Source organism: Natrix helvetica (assembly GCF_964273705.1).
Source record: "Natrix helvetica genome assembly, chromosome: 2".
Classification (NCBI taxonomy): Eukaryota; Metazoa; Chordata; class Lepidosauria; order Squamata; family Natricidae; genus Natrix; species Natrix helvetica.
This window is the reverse complement of record NC_138552.1, coordinates 214,543,228-214,569,398: the sequence shown is the minus strand read 5'-3', so window position 1 is coordinate 214,569,398 and position 26,171 is coordinate 214,543,228. Positions and strand designations below refer to the sequence as shown.

Genomic DNA, 26,171 nt, shown 5'->3' with positions numbered 1-26,171 from the left:
TCTAGTTTGACTTTCTACTACTTGTGTTTGCATAATATTGAATTCCAATATTGCATGATTACTTGCCTGCAAGGTTCCTGTAGTTTCAACACCTTCTATCATTTCCTCTCTGTTAGTGAGAATTAAGTCCTATATGGTTGATCCCCTTGTTCCCTTCTCTACTTTTTGGGAAACAAAGTTGTCTGCTAGGTTTGTTAAGAACCTGTTGGATCTTCCACTTGGTGCAGAGTTTGTTTCCCAGTTGATGTCATGGTAGTTAAAATCTCCCATTACTATTGTGGTGTGCTTCCTACATACCTTAGTTAGCTGACTAGCAAAAAGTTCACCTACTTCCTCTGCTTGGTTGGGTGGCCTGTTATATAGACCTATGGCAATGTCATCCTCCCTCCCATTTAATATTGACCCAAATGCATTCAAGATAGTTTTCAATGTTGTTGTGCTCTATTTCTGTAAAGATGTAGTTATTTCTTATATATAGTGCAACCCCACCTCCTCTTTTATTTGGTCTATTTTTAAAAATAATTTAAATCCTTCTAGCTGTATGTTCCATTTGTGGGTTTCATCCCACCAAGTTTCTATAATGGCAACAATATCATATCTGCCCCCATTTACTTGAATTTCTAATTCACCCTGTTTATTCCTTATACTCTGTGCATTGGTGTATGTGCATTTGAGTCCATTTTGATTGACCCTGTGTTTACTGTCTATATAACCTGTGTTATGCCTGACTGCCCCTATTTTCTTGCCACTTGTATGATTCGTGCACATGGTATGGCACTCAATATTAAATGCTTGGTTTTGCTTGACAGCAGGACTGATAATCTTACCTGCACAAACATCTATGTTACATGCTGAGGACAGAAATCTTCTGTATCAATTAATACAGGCAGGTCATTTACAGCACATTGCATTAATTTAAATACAAACTTGCAAAACTTACAGTTCTGAAGGTAGGATTTCTCTAATCAAGGTTTCCTAGTTAAAACCAATTACAAGTGTTCTTTATCATCAAAGAAAAGTAATAAAAATATAGCCAAATTTAGCCATAAAGGACTCTTAAACTAAAAGCTTTATTTCTTAAAGGAAGTGCAGATTTCCCCAGAATATATTGAACGTTATGATCCCAAATAGAAGAATGAGTTAGTATCAATTTCTCACTCTTATATGGACTTCATTTTAATTTTCTGAATCTTATTGAATCTATTGTCATAGTCTGGATTAAATGATTCTAAAATACTTTATTTACAGTCACAGACCAAAACACGACCACTACAAAAGAGACACAGCAGCCAGTCACCAAAACCCCCAACTAAGGGAGGATTCAGCTCTCTCCTCTAATGGTCACAGCTCTCAAGAAAAACCTGGAAACCTGAGAGGTGATGTACGAGGAGACATCCCCAAGGCAATGCACAAACAAATCACAGCCATCAGGACCAGAGGGGACAATTTCAGGAAGAGACAGTAACCTAGATCTGTCCGCGCTATACATAGGGCAAAATAGATGGACATGCTCCGCTGTCTCAATCTCGGCTCTGTCACAAGGGCACAGCCGCTTATTAATCGGGAGCCACTTGTAACGACCATCCAGAAGTGCTGAGGGCAAGACATTGAAGTGAGCTAGGGAAAAAGCTCTTCTATACTTGGGAATGGTTAGGGTATAAAAATAGGAAGCGATCCTCAATCCATAGTTATTAACTTGGTTGAGAGTCAGGGGGGAGCAAGTTTTATTGGCTCTGGCTCGTAGATATTGTAAATCAATGTCCACAAGCCGTTGGACTATCCTAAATTGGGCATCCTTGAGGTCGTAGTTTCCCAAGGCGTCCTCCGTGAAACCTAGCAGATGAAGTTTCTTTAGCAGCTCTTTCTCCCAGATTCAATGATTCATTCCAATATGGTTAAAAAGAGAGACCGAAAGAGAGAAGCGTGAATTTATGAGAAAATACATCTTTAGTGCACTACACAATACAAATGTGTCTTCCGTTTGTAGCTTTTATATGGTTTTGTCTGTAGTCTAGTGGACATTGAATCCGATAGCACCACAACCTGAGACAAATAGGAATACAAATTTTATATATATGTGTGGTTACTTGTCTAGTAGATTGGAGTGATGAAGCCTTGCAACTGTTTCATATTCTTTTGCCTCTGCTTCTTATAGTCAGCATATCATGTGTACTAATTATGATCAACATTTAAATGATAATCTTTCTTAAAACTTACTTTCAAACACTATTTGGTAAACTACTGTCTCTTCTCTTCAAAAGAAATGCTGACATTTTTTATTAGAATGCTAAGAGAACAACTCAGTAGGATGTGCAGTTACAATAGTTTCTAAAGTATCTTTAGTCATGTTAAACTGGTTCAGACTGGATATTTTAAGGATCTGACAGCTACTTGACATATGTGAAGGAGTATGCTGCATAATAAATTAGATTTAACAATTAATTGAATAGATTTTTTATTCTTTAGTTAATGTTATAATGTAAAGGAACATGTGCAATTAAAATAGAAACTGAAAATCTTCTGTTTCAATTTTTGTTAAATATGGGAAGAAAGTGTCAGAATAATTGCACAACTATGATTTTTTTTAAAAAAAATAGAAACTGGTTCTTTTCCTAGTCTCTCAAAGGATTTGAAATATATTAAGAGTATCCATTTATTTTCTTCCTTTTCCAACAGATGTTTCAGCTTCTAAGCATGTCAGCAGGGTAAGTATTATAGCATTATGCCTTAGTTCTCATTAAGTGACTGATTATTAGCTGAGGACTGCCCATACATGTGGAAACCTTTAAGTCAATTTAAAGGTCTTTGTTGTACTTGATAATGGTTTGTATATCATTCCCAAACAAAAAATACTTTTACTCAATTTTGGGTAATTTACCCATGTTTGGAAATTACTGATTACATGATCTCTTTCAATAGCTAAAGGCACACAACTTTCCAAAGCTCCTGGAAACAATTGGGGTCCTAAAAGGATTGGCTCTGGTCTATTCGTCTCTTAACTTTTTATGTGCAGAACAGTAGCAGAATAGAAATGGAAGGTAGACAGCCAGGTGGCCCTTTCTCAATTCTGTACTAGGAAGAAAACAACTTGTTGGATAGAGATGTATCCAACATGATCAGTTTCAGGATCCAACCTGGGTTGGTCACTGTAACCAGAGATTTTCCTTCCAAACTTTTGGACTCATGCTGGAGCCCATCTTCAGGGAACTTCTCTCTAGCTTAGAGAGATGTTTTCTGAAGATGGGCTCCAGCACAAATCTGAAAGCTTGGAAGAGAAAACCTCTGATGCCATTGACCAACCCAGATTGGATCCTGCAACATTGTCTGGGGACATGTATATTTGTTTTCATTTGTGATTATCACTTTCTTTTTATTTTCTATGGAATAAAGTAGGAATCACTACATTAACCTATCAACATTTCCAAAATATAATAATTATATATTTTTAGAAATATGGGAAGTTGCCTTAAATCGAATAAACATTTCAGTGAGTTCAGTACAGCATTATTTACTCAATTGGTATAACCTTGTTAGAAAATTGTGTTGCCTTGCTTTGCTCTCTGATATTGAGAATTGAATCTCGAACAATTTGTATACAGCACATTCAACTATGACTAACTAGTACAGTTGATTTCAGTATGAAAAAAAAATGATTTAACCTGTATCTAATCCATAGGAAATTGATATTGATAAACTGATATTGATAAACTGAAAAATAGGGTCTCGTGATTCATTTTTCTCTTTTGTCTAAGCCAGGGGTGTTAAACTCAAGGCCCAGGGGCTGGATCCAGCATACGGGGTGCTTAGATCTGGCCCCTGGGGCTGCCCTGGAAATAGCAAAGGACTGGCCTGCAGTGCCTCTGCCAGTGACTGGCAGAGGGTTGCAGAAGGCTGTTGCAGCTGAAAACTGAGCTGAGAAATCCATTTTCTCTGGCAGAGGATTGCAGAAGGCTGTTGCAGCTGAAAACAGAGCTCAGGAATCCATTTTCTCTGGCAGAGGATTGTTGCAGCTGAAAACGGAGCTCAGGAATCCATTTTCTCTGGCAGAGCACTCAGGCCACCACAGGTGCCCCTGACACGAGTGACATCAAACTGGCCATGCCCACCCTGGCCATGACAAGGTCAAACCCAATCCTGATGTAACCCTCAATGAAATCGAGTTTGACACCCTTGGTCTAAGCATTCAATGTTTTCTCAGCGAAACTTTTCATTTATAAAATAACTTATTTTTCTCATGAATGCCACATAATTATTTATTCATAAGATATTTTGAAATGTATCCTTATTTCCAATAGTACCAAAATCCCGATATGGAAGGAATGGTGTACGACCTGAACAGCCATTTAGAGAAACGGATGGATGCAGCAGGGAACAATCAACTGCTCTTGTATGAATTGAGCACCATCATTCAAATAGGTAGGAAAATATGTTTTATATTTGGAATTAGAATCTATGCATCCGTTTGAGGAAGTGTCAGTTCATAGAATATCATCACAAAGTTTCACCTATGGGGAAAACTATTAATAGGCCTAGAGGGTACCATGGTCAATGGTACTGAAAATTACTAAGAGATCCATGAGACCAAGGACCATTGCAGCATCCCCCATCCTGAGGTTCCCTGTGGTGAGAGCCACTGTAGAGAACTCTTAAGGCCAACAGGAAATGATCTTTCCATGGCAGGGGACTGACGTTAATATCCCCCCACTCAGGGGTGAAATCCAGCAGGTTCTGATAGGTTCTGGAGAACTGATAATGGAAATTTTGAATAGTTCAGAGAACTGGTAGCAGAAATTTTGAGTAGTTCGGAGAACTGGCAAATGCCACCTCTGGCTGGTCCCAGAGGGGGGAGCGAATGGAGATTTTGCAGTATCCTTCCCCTGCCATGCCCAACAAACCACACCTACCAAGTCACACCATGCCACCAAGCCACACCCACAGAATCGGTAGTAAAAAAATTAAATTTCACCACTGGCCCCACTCCAGATCATGATGTTACTGCCCCAAGGCAAACACCAGATTTAATGTGTGACCCTTGTGTGAGTTGGGCCATGAATAAGTTGGACCAGATTCATGGCTATTGTGGTGTACGTGAACACCTGTCTGACTCAGATACCAAGCCCAGAGATGGCAGCTTAAGCCTAGGGAACTCAGATACAGTGTCCAGGAACACAGGCAGGTACACTGCTGGGAGGAGGTATGTCAGCAGCAATCCCCACTGATCCCTAAGGCCCAGCCTCACAAAGAGGTCTCCTGGCTGGTGATATCTGGGACAGGGCCCTTGGATGCCCATCAGAAACTCATGAGTAAAAAACAGTCATACACCTATTTCTGCCCTGGCATTGTAGTTGATGCCACATTCAGGATACAAACCAGGTCAGCTGTCTCACCCACTAACAAATTGTAGATGAGGTGAGCTTTATTATAGATCACCCTGGCATTAAGTAGCAGCTAGAAGCCAGATCCAACAAAACTTTGGAAACCAGTTCCTGGAGTTGATCACGGGTGGCCTGAATGTGGTACTGGTATAAAATCAGAGTTCCCTTCTCCAAGAATGACTCTCCCCAGTCTCCAGCTATATCTACCTATGCCCATCACCATCACAATGTCCTCCTGTGCCATTTCTCCTCATCCACATCTATCCTAACCAATTTAGACAGACAGACTCTGCCTAGGTTTTGGTGCCTCTGTAGCACATTTGCCACCGCCATTTGAGCAATTTCTCCATCCCAGCACTGCACACAAGCCCTCCTTCACACAACACTCCAGCACCTTGAGCCAAACTTTACTGGTTACTGTGGGTGTTTTAATCGGTAATCATTTTCTCAGAATAATACAGGTAGTTCTCGATCTACATCAGTTCATTTAGTGACTATTTAAAGTTACAATGGCACTGAAAAAGGTGACTTGGGACTGTTTTCACACATATGACCATTGCAGCTTCCCTATGGTCAAATTGAGACACTTGGCAACGGACTCATATTTATGACATTTGTAGTATCCCGGGGTCATGTGATCACCTTTTGCCATCTCGTGACAAGCAAATTCAATGGGAAAGTCAGATTCACTTAACAACCATGTTAAGTAACTTAGCAACTATAGCACTATACCAAGAAAGATCATAAAATAGGGCAAAACTCACTTAACAAATGTCTCACTTATCAGTATAAATTTTGGGCTCAATTATGGTCATAGGCTGAGGACTATTTGTGTAATGTTTTATATTTATTGTGGATGTTTTATTATTTATAGTGTTATATGAATCAAGAATGATTTTAATACTTTAAGCCATCATGGGATGAATGGAATTGATGACATACAAGTTTATGAATCATTTGAATGAATAAAAAAGTGAATTAAAGATACTGCATTTTATTATATTGTATAATCATAAAATCATTTTTATTTTCTTAATTTGGTACAAGCTGCTATACAATCTAATAGACTAATTGGAGGAATAGGATTCAGTTACATACAGAATCACATAATAATGATAATTTGCCTGATTGGTGTAATGATGGCATTTAATAAATGCCACATATTATGTTATTAAATTATTTGCATCAATTTATATAATTTGTGTAATTATATAATTACAGTACATAAATGAATTAGGGCAAAGAATTGCATGCAAAGTTCAATGCATCCAGTTTTATTAAACTGAGGTTTCACTGTAGTGAAAAAAAGTGTATTTGTGAAAACATAAATTTAATTTTTGACATAATCAATAGTTAGTTTGCATTTATCTTTTATATGTAGGAATCAGATGGTTTTAGATGAATATTTCCTGTTTTCCCTTATCTTTCCATTTTAGACACCTTTCAGTGCAGTATTGGTTATTAGATACTGTTGTTAAGGAATGGATGTTGTGCATTTATTCGCTGCGTCTGTTTCCTGAGTGATTACATCAGAATTAAGATTTCATTATTGATTATACTAATGAGGTAGCAATGACTTCTGGATCTAATGAAGCTGGAATTCAAAGCAGGAAATGAGCTGCAAATTATTAACAGGAAGTAATTGGGTAAACATGTCTGGAGCAACAAATTTGATTGGAAAACATTTTTCTTAAGTTGCTCTAGTCTAGCTCTTTTGTGTAGTACAGAATATATGACTTGTATTTTTCAATTTTAGTGAATAAATTATTTAATTAGTAAAATATGTCAATATTTAGCATACATAGATTTGAACATTTATTTTGTTTATAAGAATAACTGTTTCTCTTTAACAAACGTTTTGTGTAATTTCATCAACAACCTATTGATATTTAAGCTTTGATATTGATATTCAAATTTCATGGAATATATGAATGCAGGGTTCATTTTTTTTGTTACTCAGTTACTCAGTTCTTCATGTTTAATGCTTTACATAGTGGCTTAATATTTAAAATATATACTTGTGCTAATAGGAAAGCACTCTGTTCAAAAATAGAACATGCATCATTTTTAACTTTTTGAAATGATTGTTTTGGCAGCTACAAAGGCTGATGGGTTTGCACTGTATTTCCTGGGAGAATGCAATAATGTAAGTATAAATTTGGAAAACTGTAATTTATGGAAATAAACTTTCCAGGGTGTTTTGTGTAACGTATTGCATGAAGTTTCACAGAGGATAACTATTCTAGGCCACTTAGTTTCGTAAATGTAGTTGATGAATCAAACTATTGAAACACTTTTCTTCTTTGTACACTTTTCAAACATCCTCTGCAATGATTTCTTTTTTAAATTTACCAAATTGTCATATTAAATCAATCTTTATTGCAGATGCACCTTGTTGGAAACTTACTTCTAGCCCTGGATCTAAAAGCAGCGTATGCATTGTAAGCACTGAGATACAGTACTGATAGGTTATAGTTTGTAGTCTAACAAATAGTCTGGCCTCTTTTATCTCTTCTGTTATGCAAGACTTGAGCTAAATCACTCCCTGCTCAATGAGGAATCCAACTAAAGTATCTCCATCTCATGTTTTTTTTAACTTCTGCAGGAATGTATCTTGGGAAGGAGATGCTCTGTTTCAGGGGTCTCCAGACTTGGCAACTTTAAGACTTGTGGACTTCAATTCCCAGAGTTCCTCAGCCAACAATTGAAGTCCACAAGTCTTACAATTGCCAAGGTTGGAGACCTCTCCTCTGTTTGACTGAGTAATTGGCTCCGTTGCCAAACTGTTGTTGCTGTTCTGAAGTTGTATTTAATATTTACTTGGAATCTGCTTTCCTCTAAATTTAATTCTTCTCAAATTTTCTGTCCTCTACACTGGAGCAATAGAGATGGATTGTATCCTTTGAAAGGCAGTCTTTTAGTTTTTTTAATTTATTGAAACAAAAATAGCTATGCTATCTATTTCATTACCATATTTCACTGTCAAACCAGAAACATATTGTCAAAAATATACACATATTTATCATATGGAAGTCCTATCATCATGAGCACCCATATGTTATACTCATAGCATTCAGATATCCCAGACATCTTAATACCTTCTTAAAGGTGATGAGGTATCCCAAGAAATAAGGCAAATTATGGGGGCAGCCACCAAGAAGGATTATTGAGGCCACTAACCCTTTAATTCACATAAGGTGGGGAAATTTAGCAGGAATGGATTGTATCATTCCCCACAACTTCTAATCTTCTTTATTGCTTTTGTTCCTTTTAAACGTTATTGTATCCAGCCAGAGTCCTCTCTGAGAGAGATGGGCAAATGTCATTATGTCCATATTCCTTTAAAAAAGCTGAAAATAATAAAGAAGACTATATAAATCCATACCTTGTATTTAGTTGACGCAAGATCTTTATTCTGAAATAGATAATAAGGAAGCACAAATACATCTTCATGCTTTGGGTATATACATGGGTAAATATTAGTTAACTTTTTGCACAAGACAGTGCCACCCAGAGATTTTCAATATTTATAGGATAGAATTGCAAATAACAAGGATTGCTAATATTTCTGGTGAATAAAATCAAAAGAACTAAGTGGTGTTTCGTATGCCCAATGTTCCTTTTGGACATCTTCTTTTGAATAGACACCCCCCCCCCCCATTTATCCCTAAAAAATCTCCTCTCAGAGTCAAGGACATCTTTAGAATTTTGTTTGATGGTTCCATGTGAGGGAGAAAGTTCCAAAATTCCTTGAGATTTGGTTTAATGAACCCAGTCTGTCGATGCAACTCATCTTTGGATCAAATTAGAATCTGTTGTTTGTCTGCTAGAGCTTGCTTGGTATAAGCTAAACATATCATTTGTTTTAGATGAACTAAAGTTAACTGCTTCTTACTTCAAGACACTTAAGCATTCACGTACAATGCAAACTTTCTCATAAGCCTTATTAACAGATATTGCCAATATACAAGCTTAATATTAAACTGTTATGATGTTTTATTCATGATAATACACACTATTAGACTATCAGGCTGGGCTCATACATATTTCACTTATCTCAGGCATATAATCTACATCTTTTTGAGAAAAAGAGATACATGTGTTGGGTCATATAAAGAGTCAGCTTTTCCATAAACCCTTTATTTTTGCTGGATACAGAGAAGTTCTGAACCTTTTAGAAAAAGCAGAAGTTGTATGCCAAAATTAAGGAAAAGAGATGGTGTTTATTCTCTCTCAAAGGCCAGGAGGATCTGAATGTTGCAGTCACATAGATCTATGTTATATAACCAGAAGGTTGCATTATGCATTTCTCCCCCAATTTTTGTAGAGAATCTAGCTTTGACTTTGAGAAGAAAGTAGGAGAGCATCTCTCACATACATCAGAATCAGGGAGAGGATGTGGAGTAAGACAAAGATAGGTAGAGGAAGTATCAAACAGTTTCCTTAAAGCAGATCCCTATTATATAGACACAGAGGACTTTGGGTAGAAAGGTTGGAGATTTCTACTTTTCACCACAGAAGTTCAGCTAGGCTTTCACTACATAATCTCATGGTAATCAATATTGCAGGATCTTATCAAGGTTGGTTACCAGGACCAGAGATTTGGCCTTCTGATTTAGGTCTTGTGCTGGAGCCCATCCTCCAGGAACTTCTCTCTCACCACACATTCTGGCACACATATTTGCCTTCATTCATAATCAATACTGCATTAAAGTATCACTTTCCTGACATGATTAATTACTTGTCATTTCACTAGAACTATTTTATTTATATTGAACTATTTGGAACTGTCAGCCTATTTCTGTTCAATACTTTTATGTATTGGCATTGAAACCTCTTTTCAATTATTCTTATAGACAAGCCTAGTAAATATAGAATTACATAAATTATAAAACACTGTGAATTAATTGTGTATATGTGTTTAACCTATCCCCATAGACTAGAATCTTTGAAATGTTTTGTTGCTTAAACTAAGAGTATTGGTGACAGAGGGAGTGAGGCAGCATGCTTTTCTGAGAGAATACTCCATATTGGGTGATGCCACCATGAAGACTACTCTTGGCCATTAGGCTGTGACCCAAACTCATAATTAGGACTTACAAGCAAGATCTATTTTTCCTATTTCAAATATTAGGCCAGTACTTTATAACTGCCTTCAGTTGTACAACATAAAATTGATTTCTAAATGGAATAAATGCTTGTAGAGTGGAATTTGGTAGACTGAATAAGTGTAGAGTGGAATTCGTAAGTAGGAATAGAACCTAGAGTAGGTTCATAAGTAGGAATCCATAGGTTGGTATGTAGTTGCATATTGAAGCTCAGGAAACAGAGAAATCAGAAATGTGTTCTGGGGAAAATGTACATTCTGAAGAAATGTATAAATATAAATATGATTCATGAAAAATATTATTCAATTAGGTGACAATGATGAATGGAGGTGATGAGACTGGAATGGTAGAAAATGAGAAGGAAAAGTACAGAAAAATGAGTTAAATTGAATCAGAATAGCGACTGTTGAGTATCTACTTAGAAAAATGTCTGTTTTTAACACTAGGTTCATGAGTCTACCCGTGCATACTGTATACCTGACAGAGAAATAATATAAATCTGAAATGCATGCTTGATTTGTTTGCTCAAGATGAAATGCTGAGAGAAGTAGTGAAGGTTATAAAGGGAATAAGAGATTATGAATACTAATCTTCCTACAGGTCTTAATTGAATACTCAACAGTGAGGCTTTGAAATTGATCGACACAAGTATTAATCACCCAAAGCATATTTGCTAGTGTTCAGGTGTTGATCTTCAATATTGTAGAGAAAGATCTGATTTACAATGTCTGTGATGATATAAATGAATATAAATATTTGAGATTTCCCCCTCCTTTCATATGAGGTTTAAAGAATTATCACTGCTAGTAACTCAAAAAGTACTGCTACTATTGTAGTGTTTTGTAACTTCATAAAAATCAAGATCATTCAGGCAAAGTGATTATAAACAAATAAGCCAGGCTTCTTAATTATACGAGCACTGTAAGACATTTAGACACATGCACTTTCATATTTCATTTCTTTATTGTCTTCGTTGACTGTGGGCCACTTCAATCACAAAGTAGTTTGGTAGTTTACAGAGTAGGTAGTTTACAAAACACCAAGTAAAAAACATCAATACCAAACGAACACTTACTTAAAGAATACATTGGCCTACACGGGGGGGGGGGGGGGAATAAGAGTACAGGTAGTCCTTGACTTACAACCATTTGTTTAGCATCTATTTGAAGTTATAATGGCACTGGAAAAAAGTGAGTTATGACTGGTCGTTGCAATTGCTACCATTGCACCATCCCCATGATCACATGTTCAAAATCTTGGCACTTGGAAAATGGTATGTGCCATTTACAATGGTTATAGTGTTCTGGGGTTATGAGATCATTGCTTGTGATCTTCCCAACTAATCTCTGATAAACAAAGCCAATGGGGACATTGGATTTTCTTAAGAACTGCATGATTCACTGCATGATTCACTTAATAATTACAGTGATTCAAGACAAAAATCTTTTAAAATCAGGTGTGGCTGCTGCTTTGTGTAACAATGGAGATTCTGATCCCATAAGTCTAGGACTATCTGTACAAACATATTTCCCACTAGATTACTAATGTGGAGGAAGCCACATTTTTCCTATCCTAGAGTTTTTATTATGGAAGGTCTAAAAGTAAGCGGCATGGTGGCCTAGTGTTGAAGATGCTCGCCTTCCACTCAGAAGATTGACCGCTAAAGCTTAGGTAACAGCAGGTGTTTCTCTCCTAGGGTGCCAAGAGTAAATTATCTACTGAGAACTCTGCTTGGCATCAGGAAGGGCATTTGGCCGGTAAACGCTCAGCTCCATCCAGTCACCCTGACTCTATCCAAAATTAAGGGATTACGAGGTCTAAAAAGGGAGTTATGGAAGCTCTAAAAGGTCAGGATCAGATGATTCTCAGGGCATGCAGTTGCATAAGGGCACATGCTATTAGTGGAGAAGGTCCCACAAAGTGATAGTGATTTGCTGTGACATTGACAAGCAGACGTCATAGAGACAGTTTGTCCCACAGGTAACTGGAATTCTTTTTGAGTGTACAGAATTCTACAAGGTATCCTAGTGCAGGGAAGGGAACTGAGAGATGACAATGGAATTAGAAAGTATTACTTCGTAGAAGGAGTAGTGAAAGCTTGGAACCAACTTCCATTAGCAACTGAGTTTAAACATGCATAAACACTTGTCTATCATCTGCCAAAAAAATAAATTGATAAATTGATAAATTGATAAATTGATAAATTGATAAATTGATAAATTGATAGATTGATAGATTGATAGATTGATAGATTGATAGATTGATAGATTGATAGATTGATAGATTGATAGATTGATAGATTGATAGATTGATAAATTATAGATAAATTGATAAATTGATAAAAAACAAAATTAAAAACTTTAAAGGGCAGACTCGGTGGACCACTGGATCTTTTTCTGCTGTTAATTTTCTATGTATTCTATGCAGTGTAGCTTAGTTATATTTTATGTTCTTTTTTACTTTCTTCTCTATAGTTTCATATTTAAGTTCAAATGGTATTGTAATGAGTTTGATGAGGAGGTAGGTACAAGCTGTGAGCTTTCAGATGATCGCTATGGCGTATAGAATATTCATTACGAATTGAAGTCTATGTAATAATGGATTGACTCACATAGGCAATCTGTTACTGTTGGTCGGGCTGCATGAGATCTACTTGAAACAAAACAATAATTTTTGTCATATTTCTAGCAGCACAAACATTGAATGTGAGCTGTTAGATTTTGATTAATGATTTATGTTTAATGATTTATTGTGCAAAGAATTTAATTGGACTTTCTTTTTTTTCCCCTTTTGTTATTCAGAGTCTTTGCATGTTCACACCACCAAGACTGAAGGATGGACAACCAGTACTTGTTCCTGTAGGACCAGTTAAATACGGCACCACAATATCTGCTCATGTAGCCAAATCTAAGAAAACACTATTAATAGAAGATATTTTGGGGGTAAATAGTTGTCTTCCTTAAAAATAATATTGGAGTCAGATGAAGTGACTTTTGGTATTGGTAGAAAGGAACTTTTCAAAGGAACTTTTGAAGGGGAATGTTGGGAATGGGATGAGAAGCATGTCTACTATGAAGGTTCTAAATATGTCTTCAGAAAATCAAGGGCTTCAAACTAGAATTCTTAAGTTTTGGCTAACATGGATGTCTAAAAACTGATTCGCGCACAATGTCTATGGAGATTCTCAGTCATCCCAAAGATGTCTTTTTCAAAAGGCTACTGGACTTTGTTTTTCCTTGAAGATGTTTTGCTTCTCAGCCAAGAAGCTTCTCCAGTTCTGCAGAAGAAGCTTCTTGAATTCTTCTGCAGAATTTGGGTGATCCCAGCACAGCAACTATTTTGTGAGATTATGTTCTCAAAATTCTAAATATGCCCAGAATCAATTTACCTATTTCAGTTTGCCTATTCAAGTAGTCCTCATTTAACAACTGCAATTAGGTCTGGTAATTCAGTTGTTAAGTGAATCAGTTGCTAAGTGAAACAGCAACTGTGCTTATGATCTATATAGGCTTTCCTTTGCTTTACAGAGCTGTGAGGGTTTTACAGGTGAGAATTGGTCATAAAGTTACTTTTTCATTGTTGTCGTAACTGCATATGGTCACTAAATAATGTAATAACTTAACAATGGCTACCTGTATCTAAATTCCTCAGTTTACATTTGCATTCTCACTCTCTGTGCCTTTAATTTTTCTTAGGTGCAATTCACTAATAGAAAAATACAATGGTTGTATATGCTCAGCCAGGGATTCATAAAGAAATGTATTTTCTAACCTGTAAGCAGGTGTCAGGAATTCAAAACTTTTGCATGTCAAGAATTTTTCCCTTCAAGATACGATGTTTTAGAAAAACAATTTAGTAATATCAGTTACAGTACCTAAATTCCAGAAACATTTCCTTTGTTACATAACAAATGCAATTATGCTGCAACTCCCATTTTCATAACTTGACTGAAAGTTTGGTAGCAAATTGCTGTTTTATCAGCATGGGACTAAAGTGCATGCATTATCTGATAAATATGTATGCTGTATATTCAAGAGTATCATTCAGTAAATAAAATTATATAGATGTAAAAACTAAGGGCTACTGTCAGACTATGAAAGAAGAGAAATTCACTTTAACCAATCAAGTCCATTGCAAACATGGTCACTTAGGGTGATTTAGAAAATGTGATAAATAAATACAAATTTAGATAAACGTAGAATTTTCCTCATTCTTATTTATGCATAAGAAAAGTGCTGAAGAAAAATCACTGTTCAATGCAGATAATTTAATTTGATAAAAATAATAGAACAGGAAAGGTCCATATACTTCTCTATGCATCTTATCAACATAATGTACTTTCTGCACTGACCATTAAAGCCACAATTTAGCATCACGTGTTTTTATATTAAATTATAATAATTATAATTATTTAAATTACATGCATATTTTTCTATTTGTTGTCATGTTTATGTAGTATACATTTGAAGTGGTGACCCTTCGAGAACTTTACGCAGCAAAATTTCATTTTAATGTATGCTATTAGTGCACATTTAAAGTGACAATAAAGTTATTCTAAGTTCTACTTTTCAGCATTGGACAAAATCTCTGTGAAAGAATCAGTGGGTTTTTGCTTAAATATATAGCTATCCTAGTTATTAATAAAACTGTTCCATTATAAATGAACTAAATATTATATCATTAATATAAAACAGCACTTGCCTTTCTAGGATGAGCGGTTTCCCAAAGGAACTGGGCTGGAATCAGGGACTCGTATCAAGTCTGTACTTTGTTTGCCAATTGTGACCGTACTTGGAGATCTAATTGGTATCCTGGAGCTTTATCGAAAGTGGGGTAATGAAACTTTCCATCTCAGTCACCAAGAGGTAAATCTTAAATGTAGCACTGAGCATATTCATATATGCAGCTAACATGTAGTTCTGTGGCTGGAAATTATATTGAGGATATTCAATTGCTAAATGAGACTATTGCTAAATGAGATATTCAATTGCTAAATGAGACTACCAAGATACATTAGATGAGAAGTAAAGTTTTATACAGTGGCATGATGAGCCTAGGATAATAGGTTAAACATCCTTCATTTGGCCATACAGTTGATATTGATCCTTAGGGCTTTTTGCACAATCATTCTAATTGGCTTTAGCAGTTGTGTCAGTGTTGCAATCAGAAGAAACGGTTTTCCTGATGGCCATGCCAAGGTTATTAAATAGAAGCAAAGGGTCAAATAATGCCACATGCTGACTTGAACCACCACCAATTGAGATCCAGTTGTCTCCTTGCCTCAAATAATGTCTTAACGTGGCAAAATCTTATACACGGCAGTGAGTGTTACCATTGTTCAGTTTGGTTATATTTCTTCCTCTGGACAGATTTTATCAATGGCCAACCTTGTTTTCTCTTTAGAAGTGGATGACTACCCATTTCATTGTCAGGTGTATGTTTAATACATGAAAAAGGCAGAGGAAACCTCTTATGCCCAGCGCAAAGACTTTGGGACTATGTGTTCTGTACAGGATGACTCTGACAGCCCCACCGAGTAGAAAAACACAATATTTCATAAGAGAATTGTAGTGATACATTTGGTACACTTCTGGATTCAGTCTGAAGAAGGAGCACAAGACTAATATCAGGGCACTGCACTTTTGTCCCTCTTCTATTTATTCATTTGATTTTTATCCCACCTTCATTATTTTTTTGTAAAGAACTTAAGGCAACAAACATACCTAATACTCCTCCTTCTTTCTATTTTCCCCAGAACAACAATCCTATGAGTTGGGTTGAGCTGAGAGAGAATAACTAGCCCTAAGTCTGCCAGCCAGCTTTATGCCTAAGGCAAGACTAGAACTCATGGTCTCCTGGTTTCTATCCTGATGTAAGGCTACAAAAGCAAGAAAGACACTTGACTCTTCGAAGCAGATTTCTTTTTAAATGGTTGCACACCTATGGACAGAATCTTGCCAAACCAAAGCAAGTGATGAATATACTCTGGGAACAGTTAGGGAGGAGCTGTATTCACCTCTTTTGTCTCACACACCAACTATCTGAACTGAGTTGTCTCTTGCTTCTCTAGAATGTATTCTCTCCCTCCTGGGAATCTGGACTACATTCCAGATGAAAACTGATTCTTAGTCATTACACCAAACTGGCTTTAAATATCCTCTTTATATCCTCTTTGCCATTTTACTTGTAGATGTCTTTGCCAGATACATAGATGTATAATACAACCTACATTGTAGCAAGGCACAGAACAAGATGGGATTCCTTAGGAAGAGCTTCTTTATCCAGTATCTTCCTTCCTTCTATCCAATATCTCACTCCCTTCTATCCTACTTCTCATATTAATAACGGAAGGTTGCATAGAATCTATTGCAAAATATTTATTTGTAATATTCTAAATAGTCAGAGTTTGGTGATGAGTGTCTTGGACTTGTAACTAGTTATAGGCATAGATAATACTGTAGATCTTTTTTGGGATATTGTAGTGGTAGCATCTGAGTTGCATTTCAAATAAAGTAGGCTAGGGTTAAACCAAGGTTTTTTTTTCTTTTTGTTTCCATATCATTTTTTACTCTTGACTTTGGTTAACTTAACATTTTAGAGGCAGTGTATATTGGCTCTCCATGGACATTATGATTAAGTACTGCTATCTTTACACAAAGAGATGAAGACTATGAGGTGGGAGCAGCTATTATATTGTATTAAATGAAATCAACTATACTCAATGAAAGCATTTCATTTACATTTCCAAACCTACTGCAGGCATTGCCTGCTTTGAATCTGGAACATTTTTATATAAGCAGAAAAGAATCAGAACATTTTCAGAAAGGTGGTAAGGCAGGAATGGGCAACTATGGTCTCGTTATGGACTGTGGACTTCAACTCCCAGAATTCCTGAGTCAGCCATGGGTTGTAAAGGGGCCATAGTTGCCCACCCCTGTTGTAGGGGATATTTCAGACAAGATGACTCCCAAAGGTTTTGCACACTTCTATAGTCTTTTATATAATGATATTTTAACTATTTAACTAAAACTAATTATTGTTTTAATTCATGTTCTTATTTATATTTTTCTACATAACTTGAGTAGTGTATTTATCAAATAGATAATAAAAATATAATATTTAATGGAAAATAAATATCATAAATAATGTAACCCAATTACTTAGATGTCATTTAAACTGATAAACATTTTTACTAGATGTATACCTTTCATTATTGCTTACATAACCCAAATATGGGTAAACGCTAGAATTTTCAACACAAGACAAATTTTGTTGTCTTCCAAATAAACAGAATTTTGTGGTTTTTTTCCAGGTTGCAGTAGCAAACCTTGCGTGGGTCTCAGTAGCAATGCATCAAGTAGAGGTAAGTCTCTGGATTAAATGTTAATTTTCCTAAGAAGAATAACTTAATTCTAAGGATATAAAATATTATTAGTTTGTTCTGTAATATTTGGATATTGCAAAAAATGGACATTAAGCTGAAGGTGTTTTTTTAAATTATTTGTGTATTTCTAATAATTCCTTCTAATTTGGGATCAGTCCAGATTGGGTTTGCATTTTGGGCTAACACTCCACTTTTCTGAAAAGAGAAGGTAGGGAGTAGTTTTAAAAAGCTGAGGTGGCGCAGTGGTCAGAGTGCAGTACTGCAGGCTACTTCAGCTGACTGGTAGCTGCAGTTCAGCCAGAGGTGGTTTGCTCCCGATTTGGCAAGGTTTGGCCAAACTGGTAGTGGCGGTGGTGGGAGGCTCCACCCACCCACCCAACCCAAATGCTTCTGTGCATGCACAGAAATGTTGCATGCATGCACGCGACCATGAGCTAACCGGCAGTAAACTGGTTAGCAATCCACCACTGAGTTCAGCAGTTCAAATCTCACCGGCTCAAGGTTGACTCAGCCTTCCATCCTTCAGAGGTCAGTAAAATGAGGACCCAGATTGTTTGGCGGCAATATGCTGACTCTGTAAACCGCTTAGAGGGGACTGTAAAAGCAGTATGAAGCAGTATATAAGTCTAAGTGCTATAAGTCTAAGTGCTATTGCTATTTAAGGTCAGTGCCATTTTTCAAATGTATGATTACAGTTATTAGCATGCATATGTCCACAATTAACCTCAAATTGAAGTACAACATATGTGAGGCTTGAATTTTATATATGTATTTCCTTCCTTTATTTCTTCTTAGCAAATCCTGGGCAGGTAATAGCTATGTTTGTAGGTTCATTCTGATTCTGTTCTTCTGCTTAAATAAGCAATAGTGTTCCCTACATTTGCACCAGGTATCCAAGGGTTTGGCCAAACAGACTGAACTGAATGACTTCCTGCTTGACGTATCAAAGTAAGTGACATGAAAGTGAGTCTCTACAGCCATATTATGATTATTTTTAAATAATTGATATAGATATATTTATTGTGGGTTATTCATTGCTCTGGAAATTGGTTTAAAAGTATTCTCTGTGCAGTTTCATACGATTTGAATAATGAGAGGTTATTACAGGTAGCCCTCATTTAGTGGCTGCCTCATATAGTGACTGTTCATAGTTATGATGATGTTGAAAAAGTAATTTTGCAACCAATCCCCGCATTTCCAACCTTTGCATGTCTGTAAAGCAAAGTAAAGCTAAAATAAGGTCATAAACACAGCCATGGTTTCCCATAGTTTTCATTAATGATCAAGTTGTCCATCTTAATTATGGTCACTAAATGAGGACCACCTATATACTCATAAATTATAACTAGGAACAGGTCCATATAATCATTATTTTATAATAGGCAGTCTCCACTAAAATAATATTTTATAATACAGTCTGCAAAAAAGTTGCAACCTTGACACAGGTGAGGGAGGAGAGGGGACAGTACAGGATGGTAATAGAGGGTTAGGGTACGACACAATATCACATTTCTCTTTGGAGTTCTGCAGCCACCAGTAAATTGCAAGATGCAGCAGCCAAATGAAAGAAGATGCTTTTCCTTCAGAGGAAATGGACAGTCCAGATAAGAACCAAGCATAAAGTCCCAGCAAGATGAAACACAACCAGAAAAGGTTCAAGTCTTCTACAAATGGCCCATTAACAGAGGGAGGAAAGAAATAGATAGGATTGCAGAGAGAAGAAAAAAGACTGGACAGATTTTGTAAGAAGATAACGTTGATATATAGTCAATTGCATAGTCAATACTATAGGGCACAGTAATAGTTACTGTAATAGTATAATGTTGAGGAAATATTGTAATATTAATTGTAAAAGTGTAGGATAAGGATTAGAGGAAATGGTCCATGCATGCACATGTGCGCGCACACACAAAAATCTGAACATCACCTTTATAGAATATGTTTATTTTTCAAAATAAAAAAAAACCCCATCCCCACCCCCAATAGGGAGATATAAAGAAACCACTTGGTCCAGGGTTCAATGCTTTGTGTCTCTCTTGAGTCTGGGTTAATCTAATTTGGTATGGTTTAACATAGGGGTGGGTTTCAAATTTTTTTCCTACCTATTCTGTGGGCGTGGCCTATTTTGTGGTCATGGCTTGGTGGTCATGTGACCAGGTGGGCATGGCCAACTTGTAAAATGTGGTGAAACTCACTTAACAATGCTCTTGCTTAGCAACCAAAATGTTGGCTCAGAAACTCTGGCATTCAAAGTGTGCAAGTCTTAAAGCTGTCAAGTTATAAGAAACTTGCACCCTTAACCCTTTAAAACACCCCCAGGAGAGTTCAAACTTAATAGCTTTAAGACTTGTGGACTTCAACTCCCAGAATTCCTCCTCCAGTCCTCCTCCAGAAGCTCGGCTTTCTCCTCCCTTTCTCCCCCTGATTTCTTCCCACGACAAGCTAGGCGGCTCTCAAAGAGAATGAAGCATGGGCGCTTCTTCCAACAGCCGAGGACTCTGCTCCTCTTCCTTCATTGGCTGTTTCTTTCGCTGGTACGTGGGTGTGGCCAGGCCACCATTGCTACCGGTCCTATCAGGTACGCCAGAATCTTTTCATTACCTCTCCTGGCATACCACACCATACCGGGAGAAACCAACTCTGGTTTAACAGAGAACCAGTGACACAGACACCATTCCAAACCAGGTACTCTAGATTCAAGAATTGAACAATGTTTATGCATTTATTTTTTTCCCTTAATCTGTATTTGGGTTGACAGATCTGCATTTGTTTTATTTAGGTTTTTTTCCTGCAATATCAGATACTGATTTAAAATCTGCCCAATTTTCTTGTCTAGAAAATAAATTGATAATTTAGGGATAGTCTCTCCTGAGCCTCTTGTTCTGTCAACTATGCAGCTATACTGTACTCCCTCTTATCTGATTGTTCCCTAGGCAGCATCTCTTTCCCACTCTCCCAAAGTCATTCCCACAAGCCATTCCCATAAGCCAGATCACTTGGATAACCTCTATAAGGAATATTCTAGGCATCTGCTGATAAAATTGCGCTCAAAGTTGGACAAGTGCTGTCAAGGTGATGGAACTTTGATCAGTTCCTTGGGAGAAATCCAAAATTCCCACTGGAAGCTCATAGGGATTAGTAGTTGCCTTTGATGTACCAATCTTATAGGCTCATAACTCCTTTCATTGTTAGACATAACTTTTGGAACTCAGTACCTAGAAAATTATTTCAGTAAGAAAACTTATAATGTAAGTTTTCTGAAATAGGTAAAAATATCTTTTTAATTGGTAAATTTAAAATGAACTAGATCATGATAAAGTTTAAAAAGAATTTCATTACAATAAGAAATTTGGTTTTTTTCTCCTTCTACAGAACCTACTTTGATAACATAGTTGCAATAGATTCTCTACTTGAAAATATAATGGTAAGGTAACTTTTACTTAAATTTTAGTATCATTCAGGCCACAGAATCTTTGAAATGTGTTTATTTCTGACCTAAATACATCTCTCCTTCATACAGTAATTATTATTTCAGAATTTAAAGTTTTGCAGGATGCAGTAGTATGGACAGTTGTAGGAGCCCTTAGTGGCATATATAACACTACTGTTGTGGGAGCTAGTTGGTTACCAGTTGTGTTGATTATTACTTTTAAAGCCCTATAAGGCATGAGTCTAGGGTATTTGAGGAACCGTCTCACCCCAATTGGATAGTCCATCCCACTCACACCAATGGAAATGGCCTGCTATGGACCCCATCCGCTAAGGAATTCTGGTGGGCAAGGTTAGGAGAAGAGCCATTAATAATAAAATTCTTTAAAAAATAGAACCAAGAGGATGGGCAGCACGGGGTTGAAGTCGTCTTCTTACCCCATCAACCACTTCCAACAAAGAATGCCTCCATTAATCCTAATCCTTTTGGAAGATCAGGAAGGTTGGTTCGGATCTCACCTCTGGTGATAGAATGTTCTGTAAAGCAAAGGTCACAGTGGAAAAGGTTCTTCTCCTTGGTTCCACCAAGTGAAATTCCTTAACAGATTAGGTCTGTTACAGTCCCTTTCTGCTGGATCAAATAGGGTGGGCAAATCCAACTCAGGTGAAGTAGCTTCTCATATACCCTGTTCCCACATTCTAAAATGTTTTAAAGGTAATGACCAACATCTTGAATTGAACATGAAAGCAGACTGGTAATCAATTCAGCTTGCACAACAGTGAGGTTATGTGCACCACTCTAGGGGCCTCCAGAATTGTCCCCACCATTGTGTTCTGCACCAACTGTAGGTACAGAATACTCTTAAAGGGTATAGATCCCACTGCAGTAATCCAACTGAAAGATGACCAGGACATGACTGCCTGTGTTCAAGGCCTCCTGATCCAGTTAAGGTGCAGCTGGTGCACAACATGAAATTGCACTAAGGCCCTCCTAGACATGACCGTCACCTGCCCTTTGAGCAAGAGTCATGGATTTAGGAGAACCCTCAGAACCAGTGCATCCCCATCCAGAACTGAAAATGATAAACAACTGGATCCTGAGGTTCCCTGCAGCCATAGCCACTGCATCGTACCAAGGTTCAGCTGTTATCCCCCATCCAGACCTCAATAGCTGCCAGGCACTGTGAAGGCCCAATTCTCTGCTGCAATTCTATGCAAACTAGGATTTGGTGATCAGTATTGGGTTCTAGAATTTTTCTAGTAAGAACCATCTGAAAGGTTAATCCCAAGTAGTAGCACAGTCAAATTCTTAAAATTTCACTATGTTATTTTCATATATTAATATTAGGTTTTTACATATATGTCCTTTGCAAGCTGTTTTGAATATTTATAATAAAAACTTGAAAATGTTTTAACTAATTCAAGGTGGGAAAATCAGCTAGGTACTTTTTAACAATGTGTTTGTGGATCTGCTATCTAACTTTTGATGTAACCTGAAAAAATGATGACAGTGCTATAAATAATGGTAGCGAGAGCATGGTGCGATTCAAAGTAAGATAACATTTGTCCCTAAAATTATTTTATATGCTTCAAAATGAATCTGACACACTTTGGAATAACTTACTCTATAGCAACAAGTACTTGCCAGCAGTAGCTATCTGAGCAGCCCTATGTTCATGAATTCTTCCTGCCTCAGAAAAAAAGGTTTTGTGCAAATTCTTTCTTTCCTTAGTAAACCCTTGTCCCACCAGCAGATAAACTAGTGAGTTGGAGGTCTCTTTAGAACTTCACAGAGATGGCATAGGAGGAAAGGAGAATTAACAAAACATGAAGACCTTTGGTTATTAAATGTTTAGAACATTTGTATCCTTCCATTTACTTAAATAAACTCTCAGCAGGGGACAATATTAAAAAGAAGCAAAATACAAACATTAAATATGTAATGTAAAATTAGTATTAAATTCAATAATTAAAAGTCTAGCAACAGAAATGTGTCTCTAGAGATCTTTAAATGCTTAAATGGTAGAGACTCAAAGTTACATGTTGAACTGAACCTTTTATTTATTCTCTTAATAGTAACTTTTTATGTTAGAACTTGCTTGACTATTTGTTTAAGTACATTATATAAATACGGTGATAGATTATTTTCTTTCAGCTTGCTTTTTCATTATATAAATGATTTTTTCATTATTGGGAAAGAAATCTAATTGGAGCTAAATATGTGTTTTTATGTGCACTGTGCTTTTGGCAAAAAGATTATCAGTATTGTAGTCTCTATTATATATAAATATACAGATGTTGTTTAAAGATCCTTTTGATTCAAATTGTTATATTATTTACTAGTGTACTACTTAGTTTACTATTATTTACTATAATGCAGTGACTTAAACATTATCATGAGGAAAACATAGTTTGCACTTGCCATTTGAATCATCAATCATCAAACATTTTAGTTAGATTAAAATTCACAACCTCTGAAGTTTTTATGTACATATTTGTGAAGATTTGGTTTTTTTTGAACCTCATCTTCCATGATTGCAGACTGGTGTGGCCTGATCTTGGAGAAAATAATTTAATAGTGGGTCTCTCAACATGAAATCACAGATAAGTAGAACATGTCTACGATATATAACCATCTACCTAGCTCCATAAGCAAGACAGAAATTGTATATGTTTTGAGGTTAATTACTCTTAGTATATTAGTATAACACAATTCTGGCCTTGTCCCATACCCACTTTGGTTAATCTAGTTTTGCTCTTTGTAGATATATGCAAAAAACCTGGTGAATGCAGATCGCTGTGCACTCTTCCAGGTAGATCAGAAGAACAATGAGTTGTATTCAGACTTGTTTGATATTGGAGAAGTACATGAAGGGAAGCCTGTCTTCAGGAAGACCAAAGAAATAAGGTAGGAGGAGGAGTTTGTTTTTACAAGTTTCATACTTTAATTCAACTTCTGTCTGAATTTACAGATACTGTGACAGTGTTTATCATTTTATGATTTCATTCTCATTGAAGTTAGTGGAGGATTTGTAAGCACCTAGAAATGAACAAGATGATTCCTAGAAGCCAGCATGGATTTGTTAAAACAGATCATATCAGACAACATGTTGCCTTCTTTGATAAAGACCAGAGAAATGCTATGGACACAGTATACTTGGACTTCAGTAAGGAATTTGACAAAGCAGACCACATCAGACTTCTTGATAAGATAAAAAAAGGTGGGATAGATAGTACCACCACCAGTGAATTCACAATTGGTTGACCAAGAAATGTTCTGACAATGAGAACAATTAATCACTGAAATAGTCCCCCACCCCTGGAGTTATGGGTGGTCCATCATTGGAGTTTTTCAAAAATGGGCAATGATTTGACTGGGATGGTATAAGCTGTCTTGCCTTGAGCAGGGGGTTGGACTAGAAGACGTCTGAGGAGCCTTCCAGTCCTATGATTCTATGATCTGTCAATTTAAAGAATAAATGTAAAGCATTTCCAGAGACTTTAGGAATTTAGATGGAGATGGGAAATAGTTGTTTGGTAAGAGAGATTGGTTCTGTGTGATTGAAAAGGCAATTTCTCAGCATTGTGTACTGTAATATTACTGGTGGCGTAGAAAACAATTTCCCCCATTCTCTGAATAAGCAATGCGTTTTTCATAACTGCTTCCTTAATTTCATAACATGGCATCTTCTTCCACCAAATATAGCCTATTTTATTTAAGTTATTCCAAAGTCTCTCTTGAAAAACTTGGTATTACTTTTTGAATTTCCTCTTGTTTAAGACTCAGTTTAGTTTAAGAGCAAACCCTTTGTATTTTCTTGGGGGATCAAATTAATGTTATATTTTTGAGATCCCCCCCCTAAATTCTACATGGAAAATGTGCATTGACCGTGTCAATCCTGTTAGGAAACCTAGGGACTTATTTAAGGCTTTCCACTCCAGAGTCTAGGCAAAAGTGATATCCCTACCTACTTTTTAAATAAAATACAGAGTTTTAATCTAAATATAATCTGTGGAATCTCTTCAGGGAGGACAAAAACCTATTGGGTTCTCATGTGAGTATTTGGTCATTTCACAAGGCATCACAAATTTAGCATAACATCAATGACACTACATTGTGCAGAATATTTTCCAGGAAATCTTTTGGGAATGAGGTGACTAATGAGGGCACCTGACTCAGGGAAAACAGTATTCTTAAAATATCTTCATTACTATAAAAGTACTCTGGGAGCAGATCCTGTTACAGTGAGATATTAATGATATTATTGCATAGCTCTTGACTTTATTAATTTGTGTATAGGATACCTCACCTCTTAGGAAATAGCTCTAACTTGGCCTTTTGTCCCAAGCTGGTGAGATACTATCTAGTGATGAACGCCATTTATCAGTTACAAGTGTTACTGTTTCATATCAGCATATTGCTTTAATAGGACACATCTCTTTAAATCTATGCAGATTTTCTATTGAAAAAGGAATAGCTGGTCAGGTAGCAAGAACTGGTGAAGTCCTCAACATACCTGATGCCTATGCAGATCCACGTTTTAACAGGTAGGAATTCATTAGGGTTTCAGCACACATTTGGTATGTGTACAATATTTGAAGCATTTTTATGCAGTTAATTTTTTAAAATGATTTTAGTTCGTGGACCCCGAGAGGTGCAGGAACCGGAAGTTAAGGGGATTTTTAGTAAAATGTTTTCTATCTTTTTTAGGGGGTTCCAGGGTGGGGGGGAGGGCCAATCAGACCGGGAGGAGAGCCAGTGCCGGACAAACAGGTGAGTCCAGGAAGGACGGGGATGCGGTGGAGGGGGGGAAAATAAAGGTCACTCGAGTAGAGGGTTGTCCTATTATAACGGTCGTGGGGAGGAGGGGATGC

The 26,171-nt window shown here is 36.7% G+C and overlaps 1 protein-coding gene across 1 annotated transcript in view; it reads left to right on the top strand.

Moving 5' to 3' along the window:
- LOC309387437 (cAMP and cAMP-inhibited cGMP 3',5'-cyclic phosphodiesterase 10A-like) overlaps positions 1-26,171 on the top strand; it is a 174,222-nt gene that overhangs the window by 74,966 nt on the left and 73,085 nt on the right. The window contains exons 3-12 of the mRNA XM_081943914.1: positions 2,677-2,705; positions 4,296-4,416; positions 7,472-7,521; positions 13,285-13,425; positions 15,193-15,348; positions 17,796-17,846; positions 18,757-18,815; positions 21,240-21,291; positions 24,062-24,204; positions 25,752-25,844. Coding sequence (XP_081800040.1) covers positions 2,677-2,705; positions 4,296-4,416; positions 7,472-7,521; positions 13,285-13,425; positions 15,193-15,348; positions 17,796-17,846; positions 18,757-18,815; positions 21,240-21,291; positions 24,062-24,204; positions 25,752-25,844 — 895 coding nt within the window. The remainder of the gene's footprint in view (positions 1-2,676; positions 2,706-4,295; positions 4,417-7,471; positions 7,522-13,284; positions 13,426-15,192; positions 15,349-17,795; positions 17,847-18,756; positions 18,816-21,239; positions 21,292-24,061; positions 24,205-25,751; positions 25,845-26,171) is intronic.